The sequence below is a fragment of the Haliotis rubra genome, unplaced genomic scaffold (genome assembly GCF_003918875.1).
Source record: "Haliotis rubra isolate DU_JTF1 unplaced genomic scaffold, ASM391887v1 Scf221, whole genome shotgun sequence".
NCBI lineage: Eukaryota > Metazoa > Mollusca > Gastropoda > Lepetellida > Haliotidae > Haliotis > Haliotis rubra.
This window is the reverse complement of record NW_025766237.1, coordinates 866,141-893,039: the sequence shown is the minus strand read 5'-3', so window position 1 is coordinate 893,039 and position 26,899 is coordinate 866,141. Positions and strand designations below refer to the sequence as shown.

At 37.4% G+C, this 26,899-nt stretch overlaps 2 protein-coding genes across 2 annotated transcripts; one reads left to right on the top strand and one right to left on the bottom strand.

The window, feature by feature from the left end:
• Positions 1-305: 305 nt before the first annotated feature.
• LOC124277411 (tetratricopeptide repeat protein 29-like) lies at positions 306-10,407 on the bottom strand. The gene is made up of 10 exons (XM_046713108.1): positions 10,330-10,407; positions 9,001-9,211; positions 8,439-8,662; positions 7,412-7,597; positions 6,955-7,170; positions 6,226-6,311; positions 5,589-5,680; positions 2,931-3,054; positions 1,888-2,122; positions 306-1,229 (listed from the first exon to the last, which is right to left on the bottom strand). Exons 2-10 carry the CDS (start codon positions 9,207-9,209, stop codon positions 1,015-1,017), a joined length of 1,587 nt encoding a protein of 528 aa, XP_046569064.1. The 5' UTR covers positions 9,210-9,211; positions 10,330-10,407; the 3' UTR covers positions 306-1,014.
• A 172-nt stretch (positions 10,408-10,579) lies between these two features.
• Positions 10,580-25,123, top strand: LOC124277410 (STAGA complex 65 subunit gamma-like). The gene is given in 11 exon segments (XM_046713107.1): positions 10,580-10,780; positions 11,774-11,894; positions 12,539-12,657; positions 18,973-18,986; positions 18,989-19,081; positions 19,871-19,992; positions 21,308-21,495; positions 22,055-22,146; positions 22,812-22,929; positions 23,855-24,007; positions 24,526-25,123. Coding segments are annotated over 11 exon segments (1,185 nt in total). The 5' UTR covers positions 10,580-10,625; the 3' UTR covers positions 24,536-25,123.
• Positions 25,124-26,899: the final 1,776 nt, after the last annotated feature.

Sequence of the window (26,899 nt, the reverse complement as noted above, 5' to 3'; positions counted from 1 at the left end):
AATAACCCATTGCCCGACGTCCGAGTCCAGTGTTTTTTCTGTCGGGCAAGCAAATTTGTATATCACACTGTACCGGTGTCCAGTTGATTTCCAATGTTAATTATGTTGTTTATTAAAAAATCAACAAGAAAACGGACGGTATAGTGGAAAAATTATCAGGGCAAGTGATTTTACCTGTGCCACTTTACCGGAGTACACTAGCAATTTTAAAGTTATTTCCACCCCTGCAATACACAGCCCTAGTACCTATTAGTATTATGTCTACAAGTCAACATATCAAAAACAATAACAACAAACAACAAATCTAGATATCAATAACACAGGTTTTATTGGACAATTAATGGTTATCTGGTATTGAGGTTGTCACTGTTATGTAAATCACAGCATCAGACATCCTTACTTACAGAAAAGACAAACAGATGGCTGGTGATGCCAAGACAATATATATATACGGAAGAAAAGTAAGACACAACGTAACAAGTGTATACCCGGACGGAATCAAGTAAAGCTATGTACAAAATACTTTGGAACTCTATATGGTGACATCTATCAGCCAAGGCTATGCTTATATCACAGAATGTACGTAGTGCCCAGGAATGACTTCAAGAACAGATTTGGTGTTCAGAATTAGACATACCGAATATTCAAACTTGTGTTCCATTTGCAACAACAGCTTACAACATTTTGGTGCATATTGATCATGTGTTGATAAGAAACATGTTTGTCGCCAGAAAACAACAATAGCCTCAGGGTCAGCCTGCAAGTTGTTCCTGTCTTGTGGACTGGTTTCGATTTCTGGATCATATAACTTTAATGCAGCAATATTTTTAAAATGTCTTTAAAAAAGAAAATACATATGAACATGCTTTTTTGTAGTTTCCCTTTAAAGATATAAAAATTCCCCAGATTTTAGATGTTTGGGGCACATAATTAAATGCTATCACTTGTAATCACCATCTCTTGTTTTGGAACACTGAATACAGTCCCTTCCAATCACAGTATGTGGAGCCTGAGCTACTCTGCCAGGCTCTGAGTGTCTTCTGTGGTTGTGGTGAGGGTGCTTGTTTGTGTCAGTTCCTTGTTCTCCCCCTCAGGTTGTAGCTCCCCTTCTTGTTGTGCCTCCCCAGCTTCCTCCTCCTCCTCCAGAGATGACTGGTTCTTGTCTCCCTCCTCCTCTTCTGCAACGTCTACAGGAGGCAGTTTCACAGCCTCAGCAGCAGCCTTAGCATCTGGAGGATACAGTACAGTAATAATTAGGGCTGCAATGAGTGAGTGAGTGAGTTTTAAGTCGCTTTCAACAATATTCCAGGAATACCACGGCAGGGGATACCAGAAATGGGCTTCACACATTGTACCCTGAACCTGGTTCTTTGGCATGATGAGCAAACGCTTTAACCATTAGGCTACTCCCACGACCCAGGCTGCAATGAATCCACTAAGAGGCGAATATGTTCTAATGCATTCATTGTCTTTGACAGGGGTGTGCTTGGATGCAACAGAACATCTGGAGGCCAACCATGCTCTGTGGTCAGAGACCGTGGCAATGACATGTGACCACATTACTGTCAAAGTAAATATATATAAATGTTGACTATTACCCTGCCTAACTTGGATATCAATAACACCCAAATTCAAGAAAAAACACTCTTTTTAAAAGAATTTAAAAATTCATGAATATTCAATTCAAATGATCAGTAACAAATTGAATTTATGAAAGATTATGGTTAATTCACCAAATACAAGAGTGCATTGTATCAGCCCTAGTAATGATCTATCACTGATCTTTATCTTACCCGTCATTAAAATGCAAGCTTAATAGTTAAGAAGCGGGGCATTATTCCCCATGCAAGTTCACAGGTGAGGTACATTTTATGTGATAATACTTACTTGGATCTACCATAGGTTTGTCGAAGTCATCAGCTCGGGCGCTCTTCCACTCTGTCAGTCTCTCCATACACTGCCGATCCCCCTCCTCTACATGTTTAGCAAAGCGTGCCATCATCCGGTGGGCAAGTGAGATGCCATACTGCACCCTGTTCACATGGATAGCACTGGCTTCACCCATAGAGCGGGATATGTTGTAGGCCTTGCTGAAGTACTCGCTTGCCTCATCGTAACGACCCTGTAGTTAGAAATCAGAACTATTTATGTCTGAGTTAATGGGATAACACTGCTTTGAACAATATCAGGGTGATATCTCACATACCTTAGATGAATGCAACTATGCACAGCAAATTCACACTGCAGCACACTTTTCAGAATTGACGCAACTGGTCAGAATATGTAACCATGATTATCCACAAATAATTTGGATTAAAATGTTTTTGACAATGTAAAACGGTGCAATTTTTCTGTGTTAGTTCATTAATGATAAATGACTAACCAAGAGACAATAACACCATGATAATCATCAAAATGCAGTTAAGTGAGCATCACAGTACAAAGGGGGATAACTCTGACATCAAAAGCCTAATTTAAACCAACCAATAAATGGTAGTATTTGGAAGAAAACAAAATTTTACAACAGTCACCAATATGTCAGTTTTATAATGATGCCTGAAAAATCAGTAAAATCAGTGGTTGATAGGATGAACAATAATTCACAATGATACAATACAATAACACATGCATGATCTGAGCCTGGTGATGAAAAATGCATTGTTACACAGTCTATACTTCCAATCCCCAATTTTGTCAGCTGTTCAGCTATATGCTCAGAATTACCATTTCAAATTCAGGTGGTCAGGCTCACTGACTTGGTCGACACATGTAATCGCATCCCAATTCAATATTAGATCAATGCTCATCATGTTGATCACTTGATTGTCTGTTCCAGACTTGATTATTTACAGACTGCCGTCATATAGCAGGAATATTGCTGAGTGCGGCGTTAGACAACAACAACCGAACCATTCCAGAAGGCAACTGACCAGTGAGTTGAAGACACTGCCAAGATTGTGACATGCTTTACTGAATGCAGCTTCTTGACCACTCTGTTCAGCTGTGTCCACAAACTGCTTCAGGTACTCAATGCTGTCATCAACTTTGCCCTGTCTGGAAGAACAAACAAACTCCATATAACACCAGGTATTCTAGCAAATTTATAACTTAAAACATAAAACTTATATGAGTGAACACCTGTTTTTTATAATGTACCAGAAAATGCAACATTATTGAACTTGCATGTCAATAAAAACAGGCACCAATTTTTAAAGTTTATGATTGTTTTATTATGTTGCAGGGTTAACTTTGTGTTGTATGTAGTTTTGTGAATAAACATGTGAACCTTTTAAAGTTGGTTGTCATATTTTGATGAAATATACAATCTCATTAAATATACTAAATCTAACCATTTTATCAATTATTTTATACTCAAAACTCAACATTAGCCCTCTAAACATCAATCTAATCTTAAGTGTTGTCAATTTCAGCACTACTAATTTGCACTGCATGCTTTTCTCACTGTAATCCCTTCCAAAGCATGCCCCTTGATTAGGCTAGTGTGTAGGTTCTATTGTTCTGTGTTCATCCAAGCGTAGCATAAGGTATTTAAAAGGTTAATTTCAGCTGGTCTCTTGGTCAGTATCATATGTGGTTGTCATTGCACATGTTGTTTTGATATTCTTTAGGATCGAGATAATGGTGATCTGGACTGTGTTTCATATATCTAAGGTTAGTAATCTCTAGTCTTGTGTATATATTATTTATTGTGGTTTTGTGTGTGTAATTTAATAGTTGGTAGTTATATCGGCTATAGTTAAAAGTATGATTAATTTCAGTATCCATTATCTATTATGTGTGAATATTATATGTGGTGGTACTCGTAACTCACAGTATAGTGAGATATGTTATTGCTATCATTGAAGATTATAACTCCCAATTTACAGCTGTAACGATGCATCGAACTATCGATGGATTGCAATTGTTGAATGTCCGATGGCAATTACTCGATGGTAGAAACGAAAAACTATCGATGCATCTATAGCATGTGTGACTATTGATAGTTTAGTAATTGACATTCGTTGATAAATGCGCAGCGCAAAATACAGGATGTTTGGGGGCAGACGCGCAGCTTCATTGAGTTTGTTTTAACTGTTTACTTGGTCTGGGTTTCAAGTTTCTTGTTAGTTATTAAAAGAGACTGAAACTACTTCAACTTGTTTTAATTTCACATAAACTATACATTCATTTGGGAAATGACCTCAAATAAGACAATTCAAGGAGAAAAAACTATTGCAATAGTTGGTCGCAATAGACTATCGCTATCGCACTAGTTGTTTCCCCCCTCAATAGTCACCCCCAGTTATAATACTGCTTTCGTTTATGGTTCTAGCTCACAGTATAGTGAGTTAGGTTAAGGTTACGTTTTGACTCACAGTACAGTGAGTTGTGTGAGTGCTATATTATATAATTATATTTATATTTCATCTTAGTATAATATTAAGCAATAATCTTACCTTCCATATTCCTATTATATTAAAACATTATTGCTACTACCATTATTATCCCTACCATAAATGAATGCGTGTGTGGATGTATGTGCAGTTAGATGTGGTTGTATGTAGCTTTTACTGTAGTTACTCTTTTAATCATTTGTTGTACATATCATTATCTGCATACATTATTTATCCATCTTGAAGATGACGTAGACACCGGCTGTGTTGCCTATGCTTTGTATGCAGCAACTCAGGACTCATACCAACCTGGTATGTTGTCATTTTGTTTCACTTATATCTATCATTGTGTATTATGTAATATCTATCACATGTTTAATGTTTACATCATCTATGCTATGTAGCATAAGTAATAATGTGTATCATTCATGTGCACGATAAAGTAATGTGTGTTACCATGGGTATATTAATTTATATGTATCTGTGAAGTTCTCATGGTTATGACAGTATTCATGATTTATATATACATACATTTACCTGTGTGTGTATTTAATTATCTATTGGGTTAAGTTAATTAAGTTATTATGTAGTAATACTAAGTAAATCTACATATAATATTGCACCGCCTCTGTGGTGTAGTGGTTAGAGCGTCCGCCCTGAGAGCGGAAGGTCGCGGGTTCGATCCCCGGACGAGTCATACCAAAAGACGTTAAAATATGGTACTTGTTGGTCCCTGCCTGGCGCTCGGCATTAATGGGTACAACAAGGACTGCTCGGCTCGGAGTCAGTATAATGTGCTTGAGTGGGGTATTCATACTTCACTGTGGCATGGTATCTCAGTGGGCTAGCACTATAAAACCAGCTTAAGTCTGGGCTAGTACAAGCAGCCGCACATACACATACACACACATGCACGTCGTCATATGAGCGAAATATTCTCAAGCACGACGTTAAACCCAATTTTACCTCACATATAACATTGCATATCTATTATATGTAAGCAACGTCTAAAATATATCTATAAAATGTGATGTGAATCGTGCAATTATTGATTGTTATCTTACATTGTTATTCTACCATGTTTCAGGCTAGTCTTCTATTGCATGCGTTGGAAATCGTTGCAAATGAATGCAGTGGAAATCCTTGTGTTACATAATAAAATACTATCAGGGATGCCAATGGTGTATTTCTTACCTTGCATAAGCTTTAGCAATAGCATCACAAGCCCTCCCAATGCCTTCGTGGTCTTCAGCTTGACGACATGTACGCAGGAAGCTGTTGAGATGCTGCAATGACACACATATTGGAATAATTGAAGATCTGATGAAATGTATTGGCTACTGTAGAATAACTATTACAGTTGATTTTATGGATAATACACTCATGCAACAAATGCATTACAGAACAGTGTTTTCTCTGTAAAACATTTCAATAAGTTCACAGACAAGAAGATAAAAATCTGAATATCAGATTCAAAAGCTGGTATTGGACTTGTGGGTAAGAGCTCCTCCCGTTCCACCATCCCAAATAATATTTATAAATTAATATATACTAAAATTATTAACAAAACCTAACACAACAATTACTAGAGAACTCACAAAAATAACTAGAAAACCTAAAAAATAATTATAATGTATATGGTAAAACCAGGTTAGCGTTACCCTGTTAATCTGCAGAAGAAAGAAGTGGGGAAACGGAAAGGAACTCTTTCTGACTTGTGTTCAAAACAACATATGAAAACAATTGATCTGTTTTACATTTGAAAAAATCATGTCTCATTGATGAATTTTACAAAAGAATATATATTTTAACTTTGTTAACTGTGACTTACCAACAGTGCTGTTTCTCCATCACCAGCTCGCTCATATGCAAGGCCAAGAGTGTAGGCAGCCTCACCCTCCAGATGCTTGTCTTCACCTAATGGAAAGAGTGTGTGAGTGAGTTTGGTTTTATGCGGCTTTTACCAATATTCCAGCAACATCATGCTGGGGGACACCAGAAATGGGCTTCACACATTGTACCCATGTGGTTAATCAAAGCTTCACACATTGTACCCATGTGGTTAATCGAACTCGTCTTCGGCATGACGAATGAACGCTTTAACCACTAGGCTACCCCATCAACCCCATAATGGAAAGGAGTCAGCATGAGTGAGTGAGTGAGTGATGATGATGATGAATTTACATCTGCTTTCCAATATGATGTGTATTTTGCACATGGAGCATGAGTGAGTGAGTTGGGTTTAAAGCAATTTCATCAGTACTTCTGTTACATCATGGCATGTCCTCAATAGTGCCAATCAATACATCATATATAATGCAGACTGCAGATGTTTGCCATTGGTGAAACCTAAAGGTGTGGCACTAACAGAGGTTCATCATCAAGACAACCTGGTATTTGAACTCATGAACAGTGGATCCAGGCACAAATAACTGGGATGTAACTGGGTGATGGACACTCAGAGGGGGACTCAGAGGAGGGGAAAAAATGGAATAAGAATACAGTTTTTAAAGAGAAAGCAATCTTTTATGTTTGAAGATACATGTACAACATCACTCACTGTCTTTGGCCATGTTGAGGGCCTTCAAGAGAAGATCTAGTGCAGCTTCTGGGTCATTGTCCTCGACGCGTCGTCCAATGGTGGTGTAAATACGATACAAGTTAACGCATGCATCAGTGTAGAAAGTCAGAGCATCATCTTCTTTCGTCCAGCCGTGGTTCTCTGACGACAGAGCATGGTAGGCCTCCAGATGTTCTGATGCATCCAAGTACTCCCCTGTCAAAGACAATGAATGCTTAGTCTATCAACCTAGACAAATCACAGAAAATCATCCTCAGCTATCAAAGATTTTGCTGGAGTGAGAGTTACATGACTATCGGAAGTGTTCTGACTATGCTGAGTGATCAGTTAATATCTGGTCAGCTAAAAGTCCAGAAACTGTAAGATCGAAATGGTGTCGCCTCCATATTGATTGATATAACTGATTATACAACACTTTCTAGAAGACATCTCATACCACTTTCTTCCAGCGCCAGTCCCATGTTGCAGAATGCTTCAGCCCTCGTACGACCTCCATCATCTTCCACCATAGTGCTGGTCTGCAGACATGTCAGGAAGAAATGATCTGCCAACCATTTATCACCAGTTGAAGAAAAGAACTGAGCTAGCTGGTAGCGGGCTTTGTACACATCCGCATAGATACCTATAGGGAAAAAAACATGGTTATATTTTGTAATAATATGTTTGCTGTGTACATCTTTTTCAAATATTTCCAGCAAGATTGTTTCAGTTTAGAAGACAGAATCTGGTGAGCTTTAATGAAAAAAGTAGGTAATAATATTTGAGCAGCGTTATCTGTTTTATACCTGGAAGGAAGACATATAAGTGTTAAAAGTAGGGTTGAAACAGTACGCTCTTACCACAGTACGGTACATATTGCTGTACTACACTGTACCAGGCCTTTGGTTCGGACCGTTTTGGTTTAGGCTATGAGATAGGATCATAATGCAGAAAACTGACAAGGGTCAAACTTAGAAAGAATTTGACAAAATTATTCAATTTCTAGATATTTTAGAAAAGGTTTAAAAAGATTAATAAAATGACCAAATGTTTGGATTGCATTACTGTATACTGAACCCAAGGCAAAATACAGCTAATACCTCGGTATACGGTGTTTCACCCCTAGTTAAGAGTGCAAGACTGACAAGATTAAAACTGCTCACACCATAACAATAATGGCAATAACTACACAATGCCATTAAGAAAGGGGTCAAATGTACATATGTTATATTTGGGATTACACTTATTTAGTAAAGTACAAATTATAGTACTTTCCTGAATTGAGCCCCATCCGGGATTCGAACTCACACCCTGAGTGCTGGCGATTAGGAGCCTGACTCTGAGGGTGTCAGTTCGAATCCCAGATGGGGCTCAACTCAGAAAAGTACTCTGAAAGTGTAATCCCAAATATAACATATGTTACAATAATGGCAAAACATAACATAAATAATGGTCAGTTCTTGAAGAGAAAATATGCCACACACCTTTCCTTTCTGCAGCTTCTGAATTTGTAAGGTTTATTTTCAGCATGTCAAGTTTTTCATGTTCATCTTTGAGCATCACCTGTGACCACATGAGTGACTCTGGGCCAGCATTCTGACGGTCGTCTTCCTGTTGCTTTATCAGAGCAAACAGTTCTCGGAAGGACATATGGAATCCTTCCTCCAACATGTCCAGACATAAGTTATGTTTGTAAGTGTTGCGATATCTGAAGAAAAAGAAAAGCATGAGAATACTAAGAGAAAGATGTAAAAGACAAAACACCTATGGCTCAAACATCTTCCTTATACTTTTTCAAAATATACTTCCATAAATAATCGCTTGTTTAACTTTTGTGTCAAGCGATAAAATGAATCAAATGTAAACTTAACCATTATTTTATTTATAAAAATCACAATTATCAACTTAACATTTGTCCAAGATCATCATATAAGACAACTCCCAAAGCACATATGCACAGGCAAATGTTTAAGAATTCTATAGAAATAATTGCCATTCATTTTCTTATTCCATGATTTTTCTAGAAATGCTAATAAAACCACTTACACTGATGTTTCCTGTTTATTTAGTGAAGGCTGTCCTGCTCTTAACTGCATACGACGTTCAAGCATGCGCTGTTCTTTGTTTCCATGTTTAAGGGATACTAGCCGACCAGATGCTTTACCACTTCGTGGTGGGCTTGGCAAATACTCACTTTGTTGCTGACCCTTGGGGGTTGGGACAGCCCCTTTTATAGGCGGCAAAATGGCCGCCATACCTTGAACAACAGAAATATAAGATTATAGTGATGTTATACTCATTTTTAATGAAATTTACTCAGTGATATGTCATAACCAGAAAGGATTATTGTTTTCAAACATATGTTTTCAGTTGTCACTTTTTACTCTCACAATAATAAAGTGGGTTGTCACAGTCACACAGACATTGTAAAAACTTGAATGATAGCTTTTGTTTAAGATGAAATTTTCTTTAAAATGTTAGTGGCATTTTTACAATTGTTCATCCGATAATTGAAATCTGAAAACCAACAACAAAAGGATATGGTAAGATTACAGAATACCGGATACCTTCCTAACCCAAGGTTTAGGGTTAGGGCAAGGTAAGGGTAAGGTTCAGGGCAAGGGTTATAACATTAGGGTTAGGGTAATGTTTAGGGTAAGGTTTAGGGTTCGGGTTAGCGTTAGGGTTAGCATAAGGTTTAGGGTTCCGGTTAGGGCAAGGGTTATAAAATTAGGGTTAGGGTAAGGTTTAGGGTTTGGGTTCCGGTTAGGGCAAGGTTTAGGGTTCGGGTAACGTGACATTAAGCAATATGGTTGCTATGTATCCGGTATTCTGTAAGGATATACAGGGACCTGCAAAGAAAATCTTGTCAGTGAAGCATCATGGGCAGTCATCAAGAGTAACACGAAGAATTGTCTTTCACTCTCAAAAATATTTATCAGTGCATAGCAGGTCAAAGTTTGTAAAACTTCAACCAATTTCTCCACGTCTGTGACTTATACTAGCCGAGAGCCGCGATGCAATCCAATACAGTCAAGACATGACTCTGCATCTTGACTGTACAGCCATAGGACCGCATTTATACAAGATTTTACTTATTTATAAATTCGTTATTATGAACAATGTTCACATCGACATTTGAGAAAAACATATTGGGATTAATAAAACCTAGTCTCGTTAGTATTGATGATTTGATCTCTTGTTTGATACGGAAACATAAAATCATTGAAATGGTGCCAAGATAGCAAAGGTCAAATGTGGCTTTACCTTGTTTTCACGTCCCTGGAATAAGTATTGAACTTTTTAATAAATGTACAACACTTTCATAAGTCCCATTCTGAGAATGCCACTGATTTCAAATCCTGTGAAACTCACTGTTTATGTGTCCTCTCTCTGCCGTGTGATGTTTACACTAACTTGGGTGAAACGGCAGCCATTAGTTTTCTATCGCCTTGACAACACAATCCCGCACATAATTGTTTTATGCTACTAAGCACTTAATTTAATAGTTTGACACGGCACAAATCACCCATGCAAATCACACATACATGAAATATAGGTATATTTATATGTTATGTATAATTCCGAAATAAGCTCGCTATCATTATGTCCGTAGCTGCAAATATGGCCTTACTGTAAACTTCCGGTTGTATGTGGAGACCGTGGAGAAAATGAATACTCACTGGGGCGAGATTCCGTCTGTCCCGGAGGCTGACTCTGGAATAATAGCCTTAGAAAGAGAGCAGATGACCAAACCAAGACCAATGGAAGTTGAAGGACCTCGCCTTCATCAACCATCGAGTCGACATTATCCGCCATCGAACGAGTAAGTTCCTGTCTCGAAATGTTCTTAGTGTCAGCGGCAGTTTCTTAGGTTTACTACGAGAGCGGGGAGTACTGCACTTTACCGGGCGCACTTTTTCGGATTAATTAGCGCTGCTGGGGTTCCCTAACCCTAACCCTAAGGATCGTAAAGGGTGCCTAACCCTAAAACCTAACCCTAAGGATCGTAAAGGGTGGCATACCGTTACCCTAAACCCTAACCCTAAGGGTCGTAAAGGGAGCAGCGAGGGCAGCGCCCGGTAAAGTGCATTCTAGCCAAATTAACATATACTAAAATTATTAACAAAACTTAACACAACAATTACTAGAGAATTCACAAAAATGAATAAAAGTCCAAAATTTAAGTTAGGGTTAGGTTTACGGTTAGGTTTAGAGTTAGGTTTAGGGTTGGGGGAACGGAAGAAACTTTTCCTTTTCTGGAGAAAATTGCGTAGATCGATGTTCATGATATCAGTCACTGGATTGTCTGATCCAGACTCGATTATTTAGTTGGAATATTGCTGAATGTGGCATTACAAAGTAACAAAACAAACATAATTATGCAGAATCAGATCCCAGTTAGAGGCTCCTGATCTGTCAGTGAGTATGTTTTTCTTTGCAAGTTTTAGCAGTATTCATGGTAGTCCAGCAATATCATCAATGGGGGATACAAGAAAAGGGATTCACACATTATACCTATGTGGGAAATGAAACACTTAGCAACCCATCCAGATCTGTGCACAAGTTGAGCTATCAACATGCTCAATCAGCAGAGAGCTGATTGTCTGAAGCATTCCATGTTGGGATCCCTGTCTAATGCAGAATATGTTCAAAAGATTATTTGTGAGAGTAGTTCTTTGCACACTGTTTATTTTGAACCAGTAGTTAGTTGTAATTTTACTGGTATTTAACAATAAACAAATAATGGTATATTATAAGTAACAGCAGAACTTTAATAGAAAACCTTAATATATCAAGCTGGGTTTTTTCTTTTCAGTCCCTTACCTGCTGACCACTTCCAGATGGACCCTGTAACACTTCACACAATTCAGCTGATACATCATGCAAAGAAGATGCGGCCCCTCATCCACAGTGTCCAGCAACAACAAATAGAAAATGTCAGTCCAATCTACATGAACTGGTTATTAGTGTACTGTGCTTTATTAACCATAACACACATGAATCATGTTGATGTTGAAGACATGAAGAACTTATTATGATCAAAATGCTTCCATATTTTGTGAACAATTATGTGATATTGTTAAAGAAGTGTGTTTGTTGTTTATCGCCACACTCAGCAATATTCTAGTTATATGGCAGCAGTCAGTAAATAATTGAGTCTGGACCAGACAATCCAGTGATGAGCATCGATCTTCGCCTTTGGGACATGATGACATGTGTCAACCAAGTCAGTGAGTCATATCCCCCTGTCCCGTTAGTCACCTCTTACGTCAAGCATGGGTTGCTGAAGACCAATTCTACATTCTCTGTTGTTCAAAAAGCATCAGTTGAAAAATACCACATCATTTCAATTAACATAATAACAAACTCCATAACGATTTCTAAACAGCTTCTGAGCATATGCAATCTTATGTCACTTGTGGTAGTGTAGAAAACTATTGAACTTTTGATCATTTTCTAGGACCCTGGTTTTGAAGCTAATCATTTCAGATACTATGAACTATGTGTTTTGTTCAACTGTATCACACTGTGTGTTGGATTCCCAGAGGACAACTGCTTTGATTATTGAAGTATTTTTCAGAAGAACAGTGAAGGAGACATTACATTTCCGACAGCACCGCCCATCCCAGAATTTGAAGGACCAGAACCAAAACATGAGCTTCAAAGACCAATTCCATTCATGCCAAGAGATTTCAACAGGTAATCTGTGCTGTTACAACCAACGAGGTTCAATCTCATCAAAATTAGGGTCTAAACTCTTAGTCCTTATTACTGCTACACACAAATCTGAGGACTTCCCTTGGGACTACCTTTAGTGAACTAAGACCGGCCAGTCAAATGACTGGGGAGCGGGATGTCAACATCAGCCAGTAAGAAAGCAGCTTTCTCACCTTTTACCTCACTATTTTGCATGCCAGGTTACTCCTTCAAAATATTTTGAGTTATAATTCTCCAGAAAAAAAATTGATACTCATTTTGATTGTTTCTAAATGAATAGGAAAACACATTCTTAGTCTTGTAAGTGATACTCTGATATGTCGATAGTAATGGGACTTCTACAGATTTATAAGATCTGATTTTGATGAAACTGGTTGAGTTTGGATGTTGAACTCAACTTAAAGTAACACAACATACTTATGTATCAGATATCTGGGCTAATAAGAATAAATAGACAAGTGGATTATATTTATGTTGTTGTTCAATTTACAAGTTACAGTAACCTGTAATACATCTGGAGAAGAGTTTAGTCACTATTAAAAACAGAAACCCCTGAAAGACAATTGTAAAAGCATCTACATCCTACTGTATTGAATACTGTAGTGAACAACATACTGTATTGAATACTGTAGTGAACAACATGCTGTATTGAATACTGTAGTGAACAACATGCTGTATTGAATACTGTAGTGAACAACATGCTGTATTGAATACTGTAGTGAACAACATGCTGTATTGAACAACAGTGAACAACATACTGTATTGAATACTGTAGTGAACAACATGCTGTATTGAATACTGTAGTGAACTGTAGTGAACAACATGCTGAATATTGAATACTAGTGAACAACATGCTGTATTGAATACTGTAGTGAACAACATGCTGTATTGAATACTGTAGTGAACAACATGCTGTATTGAATACTGTAGTGAACAACATACTGTATTGAATACTGTAGTGAACAACATGCTGTATTGAATACTGTAGTGCTGTATTATTGAATACTGTAGTGAACAACATGCTGTATTGAATACTGTAGTGAACAACATGCTGTATTGAATACTGTAGTGAACAACATGCTGTATTGAATACTGTAGTGAACAACATGCTGTATTGAATACAGTAGTGAACAACATGCTGTATTGAATACTGTAGTGAACAACATGCTGTATTGAATACTGTAGTGAACAACATGCTGTATTGAATACTGTAGTGAACAACATGCTGTATTGAATACTGTAGTGAACAACATGCTGTATTGAATACTGTAGTGAACAACATGCTGTATTGAATACTGTAGTGAACAACATGCTGTATTGAATACTGTAGTGAACAACATGCTGTATTGAATACTGTAGTGAACAAACATGCTGTATTGAATACTGTAGTGAACAACATGCTGTATTGAATACTGTAGTGAACAACATGACTGTATTGAATACTGTAGTGAACAACATGCTGTATTGAATACTGTAGTGAACAACATGCTGTATTGAATACTGTAGTGAACAACATGCTGTATTGAATACTGTAGTGAACAACATGCTGTATTGAATACTGTAGTGAACAACATGCTGTATTGAATACTGTAGTGAACAACATGCTGTATTGAATACTGTAGTGAACAACATGCTGTATTGAATACTGTAGTGAACAACATGCTGTATTGAATACTGTAGTGAACAACATGCTGTATTGAATACTGTAGTGAACAACATGCTGTATTGAATACTGTAGTGAACAACATATTATATTGAATACTGTAGTGAACAACATATTGTATTGAATACTGTAGTGAACAACATACTGTATTGAATACTGTAGTGAACAACATGCTGTATTGAATACTGTAGTGAACAACATGCTGTATTGAATACATGCTGTGTAGTGAACAACATGCTGTATTGAATACTGTAGTGAACAACATGCTGTATTGAATACTGTAGTGAACAAATATATTGAATACTGTAGTGAACAACATGCTGTATTGAATACTGTAGTGAACAACATGCTGTATTGAATACTGTAGTGAACAACATGCTGTATTGAATACTGTAGTGAACAACATGCTGTATTGAATACTGTAGTGAACAACATGCTGTATTGAATACTGTAGTGAACAACATGCTGTATTGAATACTGTAGTGAACAACATGAATTGTAGTGATTGAATACTGTAGTGAACAACATGCTGTATTGAATACTGTAGTGAACAACATGCTGTATTGAATACTGTAGTGAACAACATTGCTGAACAATATTGAATACTGTAGTGAACAACATGCTGTATTGAATACAGTGAACAACATGCTGCATTGAATACTGTAGTGAACAATACTGTAGTGAACAACATGCTGTATTGAATACTGTAGTGAACAAACATTGAATGTAGTGAACAACATACTGTAGTAGTGAACAACATGCTGTATTGAATACTGTAGTGAACAACATGCTGTATTGAATACTGTAGTGAACAACATGCTGTATTGAATACTGTAGTGAACAACATGCTGTATTGAATACTGTAGTGAACAACATGCTGTATTGAATACTGTAGTGAACAACATGCTGTATTGAATTGTATTGAATACTGTAGTGAACACTGTAGTGAACAACATATTGATTGAATACTGTAGTGAACAACATTGTATTGAATACTGTAGTGAACAACATTGTATTGAATACTGTAGTAGTGAACATTGTGTATTGAATGAACTGTAGTGATTGAAACAGAACTGTATTGCAAATACTGTAGTGAACAACAACGTGTATTGAATACTGTATGCTGTATTGAATACTGTAGTGAACAACATTGTATTGAATACTGTAGTGAACAACATATTGTATTGAATACTGTAGTGACAACAACAGTGCTGTATTGAATACTGTAGTGAACAACATATGCATTGTATTGAATACTGTAGTGAACAACATTGTATTGTAGTGAACAACATTGTATTGAATAACATTGTATTGAATACTGTAGTGAACAACACATTGTATTGAATACTGTAGTGAACAACATATTGTATTGAATACTGTAGTGAACAACATATTGTATTGAATACTGTAGTGAACAACATATTGTATTGAATACTGTAGTGAACAAATATTGTATTGAATACTGTAGTGAACAACATTGTATTGAATACTGTAGTGAACAACACATTGTATTGAATACTGTAGTGAACAACAACATGAATACTGTATTGAATACTGTAGTGAACAACATGTTGTATTGAATACTGTAGTGAACAACATTGTATTGAATACTGTAGTGAACAACATTGTATTGAATACTGTAGTGAACAACATATTGTATTGAATACTGTAGTGAACAACATTGTATTGAATACTGTAGTGAACAACATTGTATTGAATACTGTAGTGAACAACATGAATACTGTATTGAATACTGTAGTAGAAACAATTGAATACTGTAGTGCTGTATTGAATACTGTAGTGAACAACATTGTATTGAATACTGTAGTGAACAACATATTGTATTGAATACTGTAGTGAACAACATATTGTATTGAATACTGTAGTGAACAACATTGTATTGAATACTGTAGTGAACAACATATTGTATTGAATACTGTAGTGAACAACATGCTGTATTGAATACTGTAGTGAACAACATATTGTATTGAATACTGTAGTGAACAACATTGTATTGAATACTGTAGTGAACAACATTGTATTGAATACTGTAGTGAACAACATTGTATTGAATACTGTAGTGAACAACATTGTATTGAATACTGTAGTGAACAACCTTGTATTGAATACTGTAGTGAACAACATATTGTATTGAATACTGTAGTAAACAACATGCTGTATTGAATACTGTAGTGAACAACATATTGTATTGAATACTGTAGTGAACAACAACACTGTATTGAACAACATTGTATGAATACTGTGAACAACATATTGTATACTGTAGTTGTATTGAATACTGTAGTGAACAACATTGTATTGAATACTGTAGTGAACAACATTGTATTGAATACTGTAGTGAACAACATGCTGTATTGAATACTGTAGTGAACAACATGCATTGTATTGAATACTGTAGTGAACAACATACTGTAGTGAACAACATGCTGTATACTGTAGTGAACAATTGTATTGTATTGAATACTGTAGTGAACAACATTGTATTGAATACTGTAGTGAACAACATTGTATTGAATACTGTAGTGAACAACATATTGTATTGAATACTGTAGTGAACAACATATTGTATTGAATACTGTAGTGAACAACATGCTGTATTGAATACTGTAGTGAACAACATATTATATTGAATACTGTAGTGAACAACATGCTGTATTGAATACTGTAGTGAACAACATGCTGTATTGAATACTGTAGTGAACAACATATTGTATTGAATACTGTAGTGAACAACATATTGTATTGAATACTGTAGTGAACAACATGCTGTATTGAATACTGTAGTGAACAACATATTATATTGAATACTGTAGTGAACAACATTGTATTGAATACTGTAGTGAACAACATATTGTATTGAATATTGTAGTGAACAACATTGTATTGAATACTGTAGTGAACAACATTGTATTGAATACTGTAGAACAACATTGTATTGAATACTGTAGTGAACAACATTGTATTGAATACTGTAGTGAACAACATTGTATTGAATACTGTAGTGAACAACATATTGTATTGAATACTGTAGTGAACAACATTGTATTGAATACTGTAGTGAACAACATATTGTATTGAATACTGTAGTGAACAACATATTGTATTGAATACTGTAGTGAACAACATTGTATTGAATACTGTAGTGAACAACATATTGTATTGAATACTGTAGTGAACAACATATTGTATTGAATACTGTAGTGAACAACATTGTATTGAATACTGTAGTGAACAACATATTGTATTGAATACAGTAGTGAACAACATATTGTATTGAATACAGTAGTGAACAACATTGTATTGAATACTGTAGTGAACAACATATTGTATTGAATACTGTAGTGAACAACATATTGTATTGAATACTGTAGTGAACAACATATTGTATTGAATACTGTAGTGAACAACATGCTGTATTGAATACTGTAGTGAACAACATATTGTATTGAATACTGTAGTGAACAACATTGTAGTAGTGAACAACATATTGTATTGAATACTGTAGTGAACAACCTTGTATTGAATACTGTAGTGAACAACATTGTATTGAATACTGTAGTGAACAACATTGTATTGAATACTGTAGTGAACAACATTGTATTGAATACTGTAGTGAACAACATGCTGTATTGAATACTGTAGTGAACAACATGCTGTATTGAATACTGTAGTGAACAACATGCTGTATTGAATACTGTAGTGAACAACATATTGTATTGAATACTGTAGTGAACAACCTTGTATTGAATACTGTAGTGAACAACATTGTATTGAATACATATTGTATTATACTGTAGTGAACAACACACATTGTATTGAATACTGTAGTGAACAACATATTGTATTGTGAACAACCTTGTATTGAATACTGTAGTGAACAACATTGTATTGAATACTGTAGTGAACAACATGCTGTATTGAATACTGTAGTGAACAACATTGTATTGAATACTGTAGTGAACAACATTGTATTGAATACTGTAGTGAACAACATGCTGTATTGAATACTGTAGTGAACAACATATTGTATTGAATACTGTAGTGAACAACATGCTGTATTGAATACTGTAGTGAACAACATTGTATTGAATACTGTAGTAAACAACATTTTCCCAAACTAGACAAAACCAGGTTGTGTTTGTTAGTTTTCATTTCATTTGACAAGGTAACTTGACTATGGTGATGTTATAGTAATTGATGATACATGTATATATGTATTCGGAATGGTTCAATGTTCTTGTTGTATCTATATAAATATATGAATATCTTTACAAAATTGATAGTTCACTACCAATGAAACATTTATCAGTTTATTAAGATTATTAAGGCTGGCAATGAGTAGGCTGAAATTCAAATTAATAAAATTAATGTATCAGCCCAGTCAATATTTCTCATTTAATGGATTAGTTGCGAGTGGACACACATGTGTGTACGTCATACATGTGTGTTATTGTTATCTCTATATGTACAGAGTAATTCATTTCCTGATGTATTGTGATACTTTTACCACTACTGACACTGTAATTTCCATTAATTATTATCCTTACTTGATTGTAACCATGGTAACTAGTCCAAGTCCTGGCATATGATTTATAAACATTTTGTCCATGTAGTGACTTTGCCCGAGGTAGGGACAGCCCCCTCCAAGGATAGATGAGGTGACGAACAGGAAGTTGCTCAGACGCTCTGTTGCTGCTCTCTGTGCACATGTTGGGTTTGATAGTAAGTACTGGCGGATTACATCATGTCAGTTACCATGGTAACTGCTGGTTCTTACTGGAATAAACAGAAATAATTATGTTGTAGTTTGTTGTATAAGGCTGCATTTAGCAATATTCCAGCATATGGCAGTGGTCTGAAAATAAGTGAGTATGGACCAGACAATCCAGTGTTCAACAGCATGAACATCGATCTAAGCAAATTAGATACGATGATGTGTCAACTAAGTCAGCGACTCTGACCACCCAATCCTGTTAGTCACCTCTTATGATAAGCATGGCCTGCTGAAGACCAATTCTAACCCGGATATTCACGGGTTTATGTTGTATGTAGGAAATAGATATGTTTGCTGATAAAATGTTAAAATGTCTTAAGAAATGTCAGGAAAAAAGTTTTCTGTCACTTATGACAATGCATCTCTTTAAGCTTCCTCTGGGAAAAGAAGGTAGAATTCCCATGTGAAGATCGTAACCAATGTCTGAAATTAAGCATGGAAACTAACAGATCCATGGCAAATTACAAACCAGAAATAATCCAATTGAAGTTTCCATTGTAGTTAAATACCTGCCACATTTTCAGTAGAACCAAACACAGTAAATCATGGTGACTGCATCGAATTGAGTGCCCTTCATTGGGGATGAAAGCAAGTAATTATGTTGGCCATCTTTAGCTGGATAAATAATATGGCATTTAAACATCTGTGGGAATTTGAGGAGTACTGACTGATATGTAACTTGTGCATGGAATTAAATGAAATCAGTGGATAATCTTCTTGAAATTGAATGTTTTCAGCCTGTCCTGAGTCTGTGTTGGAGACGTTGACAGACATTCTCCACGAGTATTACCTGCAGATGACGAAACACCTGCGTGTAGCAGCAGACACAGCTGCACTCAACCAGTATGGGGGATTTCCTGTAAGTACCAGCTGCAGGTACAGCTGCATTCATCCAGTATGGGGGATTTCCTGTAAGTACCAGCTGCAGGTACAGCTGCATTCAACCAGTATGGGGATTCCTTAAGTACCAGCTGCAGGTACAGCTGCATTCATCCAGTATGGGGGATTTCCTGTAAGTACCAGCTGCAGGTACAGCTGCATTCATCCAGTATGGGGATTCCTGTTACCCTGGGGATGCAGGTACAGCTGCATTCATCCAGTATGGGGATTCCTGTAAGGTACCAGCTGCAGGTACAGCTGTACTAACCACTAGGTACAGCCTATTCATCCAGTATGGGGGAGTCAGTTCCTGAGAAGTATCAGCTGCAGGGTACAGCTATTCATCAGTATGGGGATTTCCTGCATTCATACAGGTACAGTATAACCAGTATGGGGATTCCCTTTAAGTAACCTGCATTCAGTCGGTGTGGGGGATTACCTGTAAGCAGCTGCAGGTACAGCTGCATTCATCCAGTATGGGGGATTTCCTGTAAGTATCAGCTGCAGGTACAGCTGCATTCATCCAGTATGGGGGATTTCCTGTAAGTATCAGCTGCAGGTACAGCTGTACTAACCAGTATGGGGGATTCCCTGTAAGTACCAGCTGCAGGTACAGCTGCATTCATCCAGTATGGGGGATTTCCTGTAAGTATCAGCTGCAGGTACAGCTGTATCAGCTGCAGCTGCATTCAGTCAGTGTGGGGATTACCTGTAAGTCAGCTAGGTACAGCTGTATTCATCAGTATGGGGGATTTCCTGCTGCAGGTACAGCTGTATGGGGGATTCCCTGTAAGTACCAGCTGCAGGTACAGCTGCATTCATCCAGTATGGGGGATTTCCTGTAAGTATCAGCTGCAGGTACAGCTGTACTAACCAGTATGGGGGATTCCCTTTAAGTAACAGCTGCATTCAGTCAGTGTGGGGGATTACCTGTAAGTATCAGCTGCAGGTACAGCTGCATTCATCCAGTATGGGGGATTTCCTGTAAGTATCAGCTGCAGGTACAGCTGCATTCATCCAGTATGGGGGATTTCCTGTAAGTACCAGTTGCAGACACAGTTGAACTCAACCAGTCATGGCATTCCATGTGGAGAAACTTATTGATTCAGCTGTATTCAGGCATTAGGCCAAAACAAAAAACTGTTGTGGTTCCGATTACAACGATTACACCTCTAGTAATCGGAACCACAACATTTCTTTTTTAGGCCCTAAGACCATCTCAATGATCTGTTTACCACATTAACTGTTAATCCGTAAACACCAATTACATCTGTTTTGGTCCTCCAAAATTACAGGATATAGTGGAGCAGGTGTTCCATGAGATGAGCATCGGCAGCGTGACTTCACTACACGACTTCTACCAGACGCGGGTCATTGCACACCACCAGAACATGCAGGACACGTGTCGCCACCTGTTGGCGGAATATGAAAAACTCAAACAAAAGTCCAAGGATTCTCAGCCTGATACCTTCCACGTCATTAGGTACCGTATGTTGTCATGTATAAGGGACTGTTCATATATTATGGGGGCGGTAGGGTAGCCTAGTGGTTAAAGCGTTGGCTCGTCATGCCGAAGACCCGGGTTCGAATCCCCACATGGGTGCAATGTGTGAAGCCCATTTCTGGTGTCTCCCGCCGTGATGTTGCTGGAATATTGCTAAAAGCGGTGTAAAACCAAACTCAGTCAGTCAGTCAGTCATAATTTATGGCTTTGTGTGTGTGCTTGCGTGTGAGTTGATGATGATTTTTATGGAGAAGCATGTACATTGTGAATGACACCCCCACTAAAATTTATGTGCAAAGTAACTGACCACCCCCCACCCCCCCTGCATGTCATGTACAAAATTAATGACACCCTCGCCCCATTGCTTCTCTCTTCTTCCACCCTTGAATCTTAAATGTTCATTGGCCATCCTCCCATTCCATGTACACAATATGTAAAATAATGAAAGAAAAAAGGCAAGGGTGGACAAGCAGTCCAAAGTTCCGCTGTGTTATCTCCCTTTGCATTCATTAAGTTATATATGCTATCTATTTCCCAGAATAAAGGATGAACCATGTGCAGAAATCCAGTTTCCCACACTGGATGAGAATGACGAGGTGAACGAAGCTGAACAGCTGCTGCAGCTGGAAGGTACTGGCCAATGTCGGGGCAGGGTCGCTAAGGTCACTGAGGTCACAACATGCTGGTTTGGTGTTGTCGTTTAATGACGCATACAGCAATATCAGCAGAGGTGGAAATTATTTTAAAATTGCTAGTGTACTCCGGAACAGTGGCACATGTAAAATCACTTGCCCTGATAATTTGTCCACTATACCAGGTGTTTTCTTGTTGAATTTTTAAAATAAACAACATAATTAACATTGGAAAGTCAACTGGACAACGGTACAGTGCGATATTCAAATTTGCTTGCCCGAGAGAAAAAAAACACTGGACTCGGACGTCGGGCAATGGGTTATTTCCACCCCTGATCAGCTAGTTGGCGGCAGTCTGTAAATAATCAAGTTTGGACCAGACAATCCAGTGATCAACAGCATGAACATCAATCTACACAATTGGGAACCGATGACATTTGTCAACCAAGTCAGCAAGCCTGACCAACCGATCCTGTTTGTCGCCTCTTGCCACAAGCATGGCTTGCTGAAGATCAATTCTAACCCGTATCTTCAAGAGTCCACTTCAGTTTGACTGAAACAACCAGTTCTTTATGTCATTCTGAATGATTTCATTGTTTGTTAATCGTTGATGGAGAAAGCTTCCATTATTACATTATTAACAATGCTGTATATTGTGTGTAGGTTTTGCAGCTGGGTTTGCTATAACTGTGGAGCAGGAGACGGCGGAGGGGCTGACGACAGAGGTGGAGTCCAAGTGGTCGCAGGCCATGGCAGGCAAATCAGATCCTAATGATCCTAAGTAAGGAAATTCCTTTGTATTGTCTGATTCACACCATTGGTCCAAATATTAAAATGTGAAATAGTGAATTCTCTTAGCTTGGTATTTTCCATCATGTCTATTAGCAAAGGAGGAGATAGGTTAAGGGTCCTTTTTGTCCACTGCAAATGCCATATTTAAAGTTTCAGAAAACTTTTAAATATTGGCAATGGCATGAAATTAAATAATCTGTCATGTTTCCATTTGCTTAGATCAGGCCTTTCTTCTTTCTTACACTTTCAAGTTCTGATCAAACAAATAAGTAGGACCAAGTATTAACCCATTATCTTCCCACAGAGGTTACTTGTCATATCTTCCTGCGAACATCTGTTCTAATACGGCCATATTTCCCAGTTCTTGTAAATCTCCTAGGGGCAAAAAGTCGCCAGACGAATTATCTCCCTTCTTTCTATCCAATCAGAACACGTTTTTCATCGACTTAGATCCAACTTGACTAATACAAGCAAAGGTGGGGCCACAAATATCCCTCCTCTGCCGGGGACTTCAGTTGATGTGACACACAAGACATTTAATGGCTAACTTGTCCGTTATCATGAGGGCGATGGAGACGCCATTGATCCGCCATTACTTGATTGAGTTCTGTCTATAAGACACGTTTGCGCATCGCGCAAGGGAAGAGGTTCTAGTTTTCCCGAAGCATACGGAAATTACCGAGGCTTTGCGAATGATCACTTTTCAAACAACGTCGGTGATTGCACAACTAAATCTAATTGCAACCAATAATGAATCCTGAACACTCGCACCATGAAAGGGCTGTATTAGAACAGAGAAAGATATGACAAGTAACCTCTGTGGGAAGAGAATGGTATTAACCAAGCTGATTACATTTCACTGTGATATAACAATAGTGATGTCAACATTCACTGACTGTATGCTTGTATGTCAGAGTGAAGACGGAGGATGGGTACGATGAAGTGGGGAGTGTATCTGTGACTACAACGGACCAGCTGAGTGATGACAACGACCCTGGCTCCATCCCTGTATCTGACATCCTGTCACCACCCTCAATCACCAGCAAACCAAGCAAGCCCAAGAAGAGGTCAGTAACAGAAGTGTTGCCTTTACGCTGCAGATGGGAGCAGTGGGGTAGCCTAGTGGTTAAAGTGCTTGCTCGTCACGCCAGACCTGGTTTGATTCCCAACATGGGTACAATGTGTGAAGCCCATTTCTGGTGTCAACCGCCTGTGATTTTGCTGGAATGTAGCTGAAAGTGGCATAAATTCAACTCATTCACTCAGTCGCTCTCAGCTGCGATGCTATAGTGATGGTGTTATAAACCATCAATTATTTGAATAGTTTTTACATCATCAATTGAAAAGTTTCATATAATTCAGATTTCTTAAACATGTTACAGTTTCTCTTGCTTAAGAATTACAGATTTTCTAGGTACTTTTAAAAAAATGTTAATTAAGGACCTAAACTGCAATAATTTATCAATATTTCTTCTGTTATTAGAATATGTTGACAGTATAAAACACATTTTACATGTGTCTTTATAATGATATTTCACTGCTTCATTTTAACTGAAACTTGAAGTGTATTTGTTTTGTGTTTCAGGAAAAGATGAGAATAATGCTGGATAAGTAGTGGATACTGAAGGAATACTCTGAATAGCTAACAGAAGGAGTAATGTTAACATGCTTAAAGTGACATTGACAGTAAGGTACACATCAGCCTGTACTTAACCCAGCACTCCGAGATAGACTGTGGTGCTTATCACCTGTATGGAGGCATCTGTGATGGATTATCTCCCTTGTGTCACCCACAACTTCAAGAATGACATCATGGTGATGATTTTCTGTGTGTGGACCACATGAAATGTGAGATGAGACTTGACATCGCATTGAAAAGTGCCGTGGGATGGACATTAATCATTTCAAAGACTTCCAGGAACTAGAGATGAGAGATATATACATTTCTGGCTACATGCTAAAGCACAAATAAAACTCAAAATTGAAAAGAAACATGTAATGCTTGGTTACCCAAATAAAAACAATGATCCAATAAATATCATCTTAATTCTCTTCAAGGAACTAATTTTTCGAAATAAGTTTAACAACATGATGCCATCTTTTAAAGTTTTTCAACATAAACTGTTTGAATATTATATGTTAACAAAGTGTTCGTCAATCAATAATTAGTTGTAATATCAATGCTTTCTACACGTTCTGGTCGTCATGTCATGATTTATTCTGCTAAAACTATTTGATTGTTCATCATGTATACTGGAATATCACTGTTATTTGTTTGTATAAAATGTTGAAAAATGCAACAAAATAAAAAAACTATAACAAAAAATAAAATTCTGTATATATGTCGGTATTCAACCTAGGTTTTGACATTGTAATGTAAGATACTGTATGTGAAAAAGAAATGTTTGATACGATTTTACACATTTTTGTCTGAGAAAACTATGTAACAGATCTAAATATACCATGTTCTAATAGAACTATCCAGAACTATCAAGAAAATGCTGTTACCATGGTTACTGGTAACTGGTCTTTGGTACAAACCAGCATCAAGTGTAAATGAAATTACATTGGTTTACTCTTCGGCACTAAACAATCTTGGAAAAATGGATCTTCGCTCTGGATGTACAGTCTGTTATGTGGATATATCATGTTGGACCTGTGAGAGATGAGAAAACTCCATGAAAGGAACTTAAAATGATATAAAAGTTACATGTTTGTACACTACAATGGGGAGATCTGAACTGGAATCTCTCGCCATGAAGAGAGTTGTTAATCCAGGTCACTCATCTAAACCTCTAACATAGGTATGGCATAAGGCGTAGTTACTCTATCACTTGGAGTTGATTATTCTTTGTAATAAAGGCAGGTATAGCTACCATGTAATGACATAATGTCCCTATACAAGTGTCACAGGGGTGTTCATGAATAACACACAGGTCATGATTGAATTTTGAGGATTTATTTGAGGCGTCCATCAGAAGAAATCCATTCCCATTATTTCTTATGTAGGCTACCATTACAAATCAGTTTAAGGTGGGTGTTTTATGTGAATAAACATGACCGAGAGTTATGAAAAATGGCTTCTGTTATTTTCTCATATTAGCCTTTGCCATGACAATATGGGCGGTCATTTCTGTCAAAAAATACATAAATCAAAATAAAGGTGAACAATACCGAACAATATTTGAATGAATACTGTATATCATATAACATCACAGTTTGGGGTCATAACCGCTTAAAGAATCTTCAAGAATCTTCAACCTCATTAGGCCACAGGAGTGGTGGGGTAGCCTAGTGGTTAAAGCGTTTTCTCAGTTTTCTCACCGGGTTCGATTCCCTACATGGGTACAATGTGTGAAGCCCATTTCTGGTGTCCCCCCTGTGATATTGCTGGAATATTGCTAAAAGCAGCATATAACCATACTCACTCACTCATAATGCCATAGCCTCTTGATGGTACCATGCAAGGGTGGGTCCCCAGCCATCTATACCTGGAGGTGACAAAATGGATCAGGTGAACTTTGTCCGCTAAGTGGGACTTAACTCATGATATAGTGGAGTGTCTGGTCCAGATTATATTTATAGCATGGTGTGGCACTAATGTCATGTTACTGACTGAGGTCAGTTCTTGGCAAACCCATCTTTCACACTCTTTTCACTCATTTTGTCGGTATGAAACACTCATAAAATATATACAATTATGTCATGTCGGAATAAGAACATTTAAAGCCCGCTTTCTCAGCGGACTGTTTACGAACTCACTTCTAAGTCTATCAATCAAAGACTCGAGTAATATCTGTGATAAGATGGTTCCTTGATGGATCCTAGCACTAAGGCTGTTATCCAAAGTGCATCTAACTGCTTTTTCCTAGAGCAGCTAGTTGAATTAGAATATATGAAAGTGAATCTGAACAACTATGAAATATATTCATAGGTCCCAATCAGGATTATGACCGTGA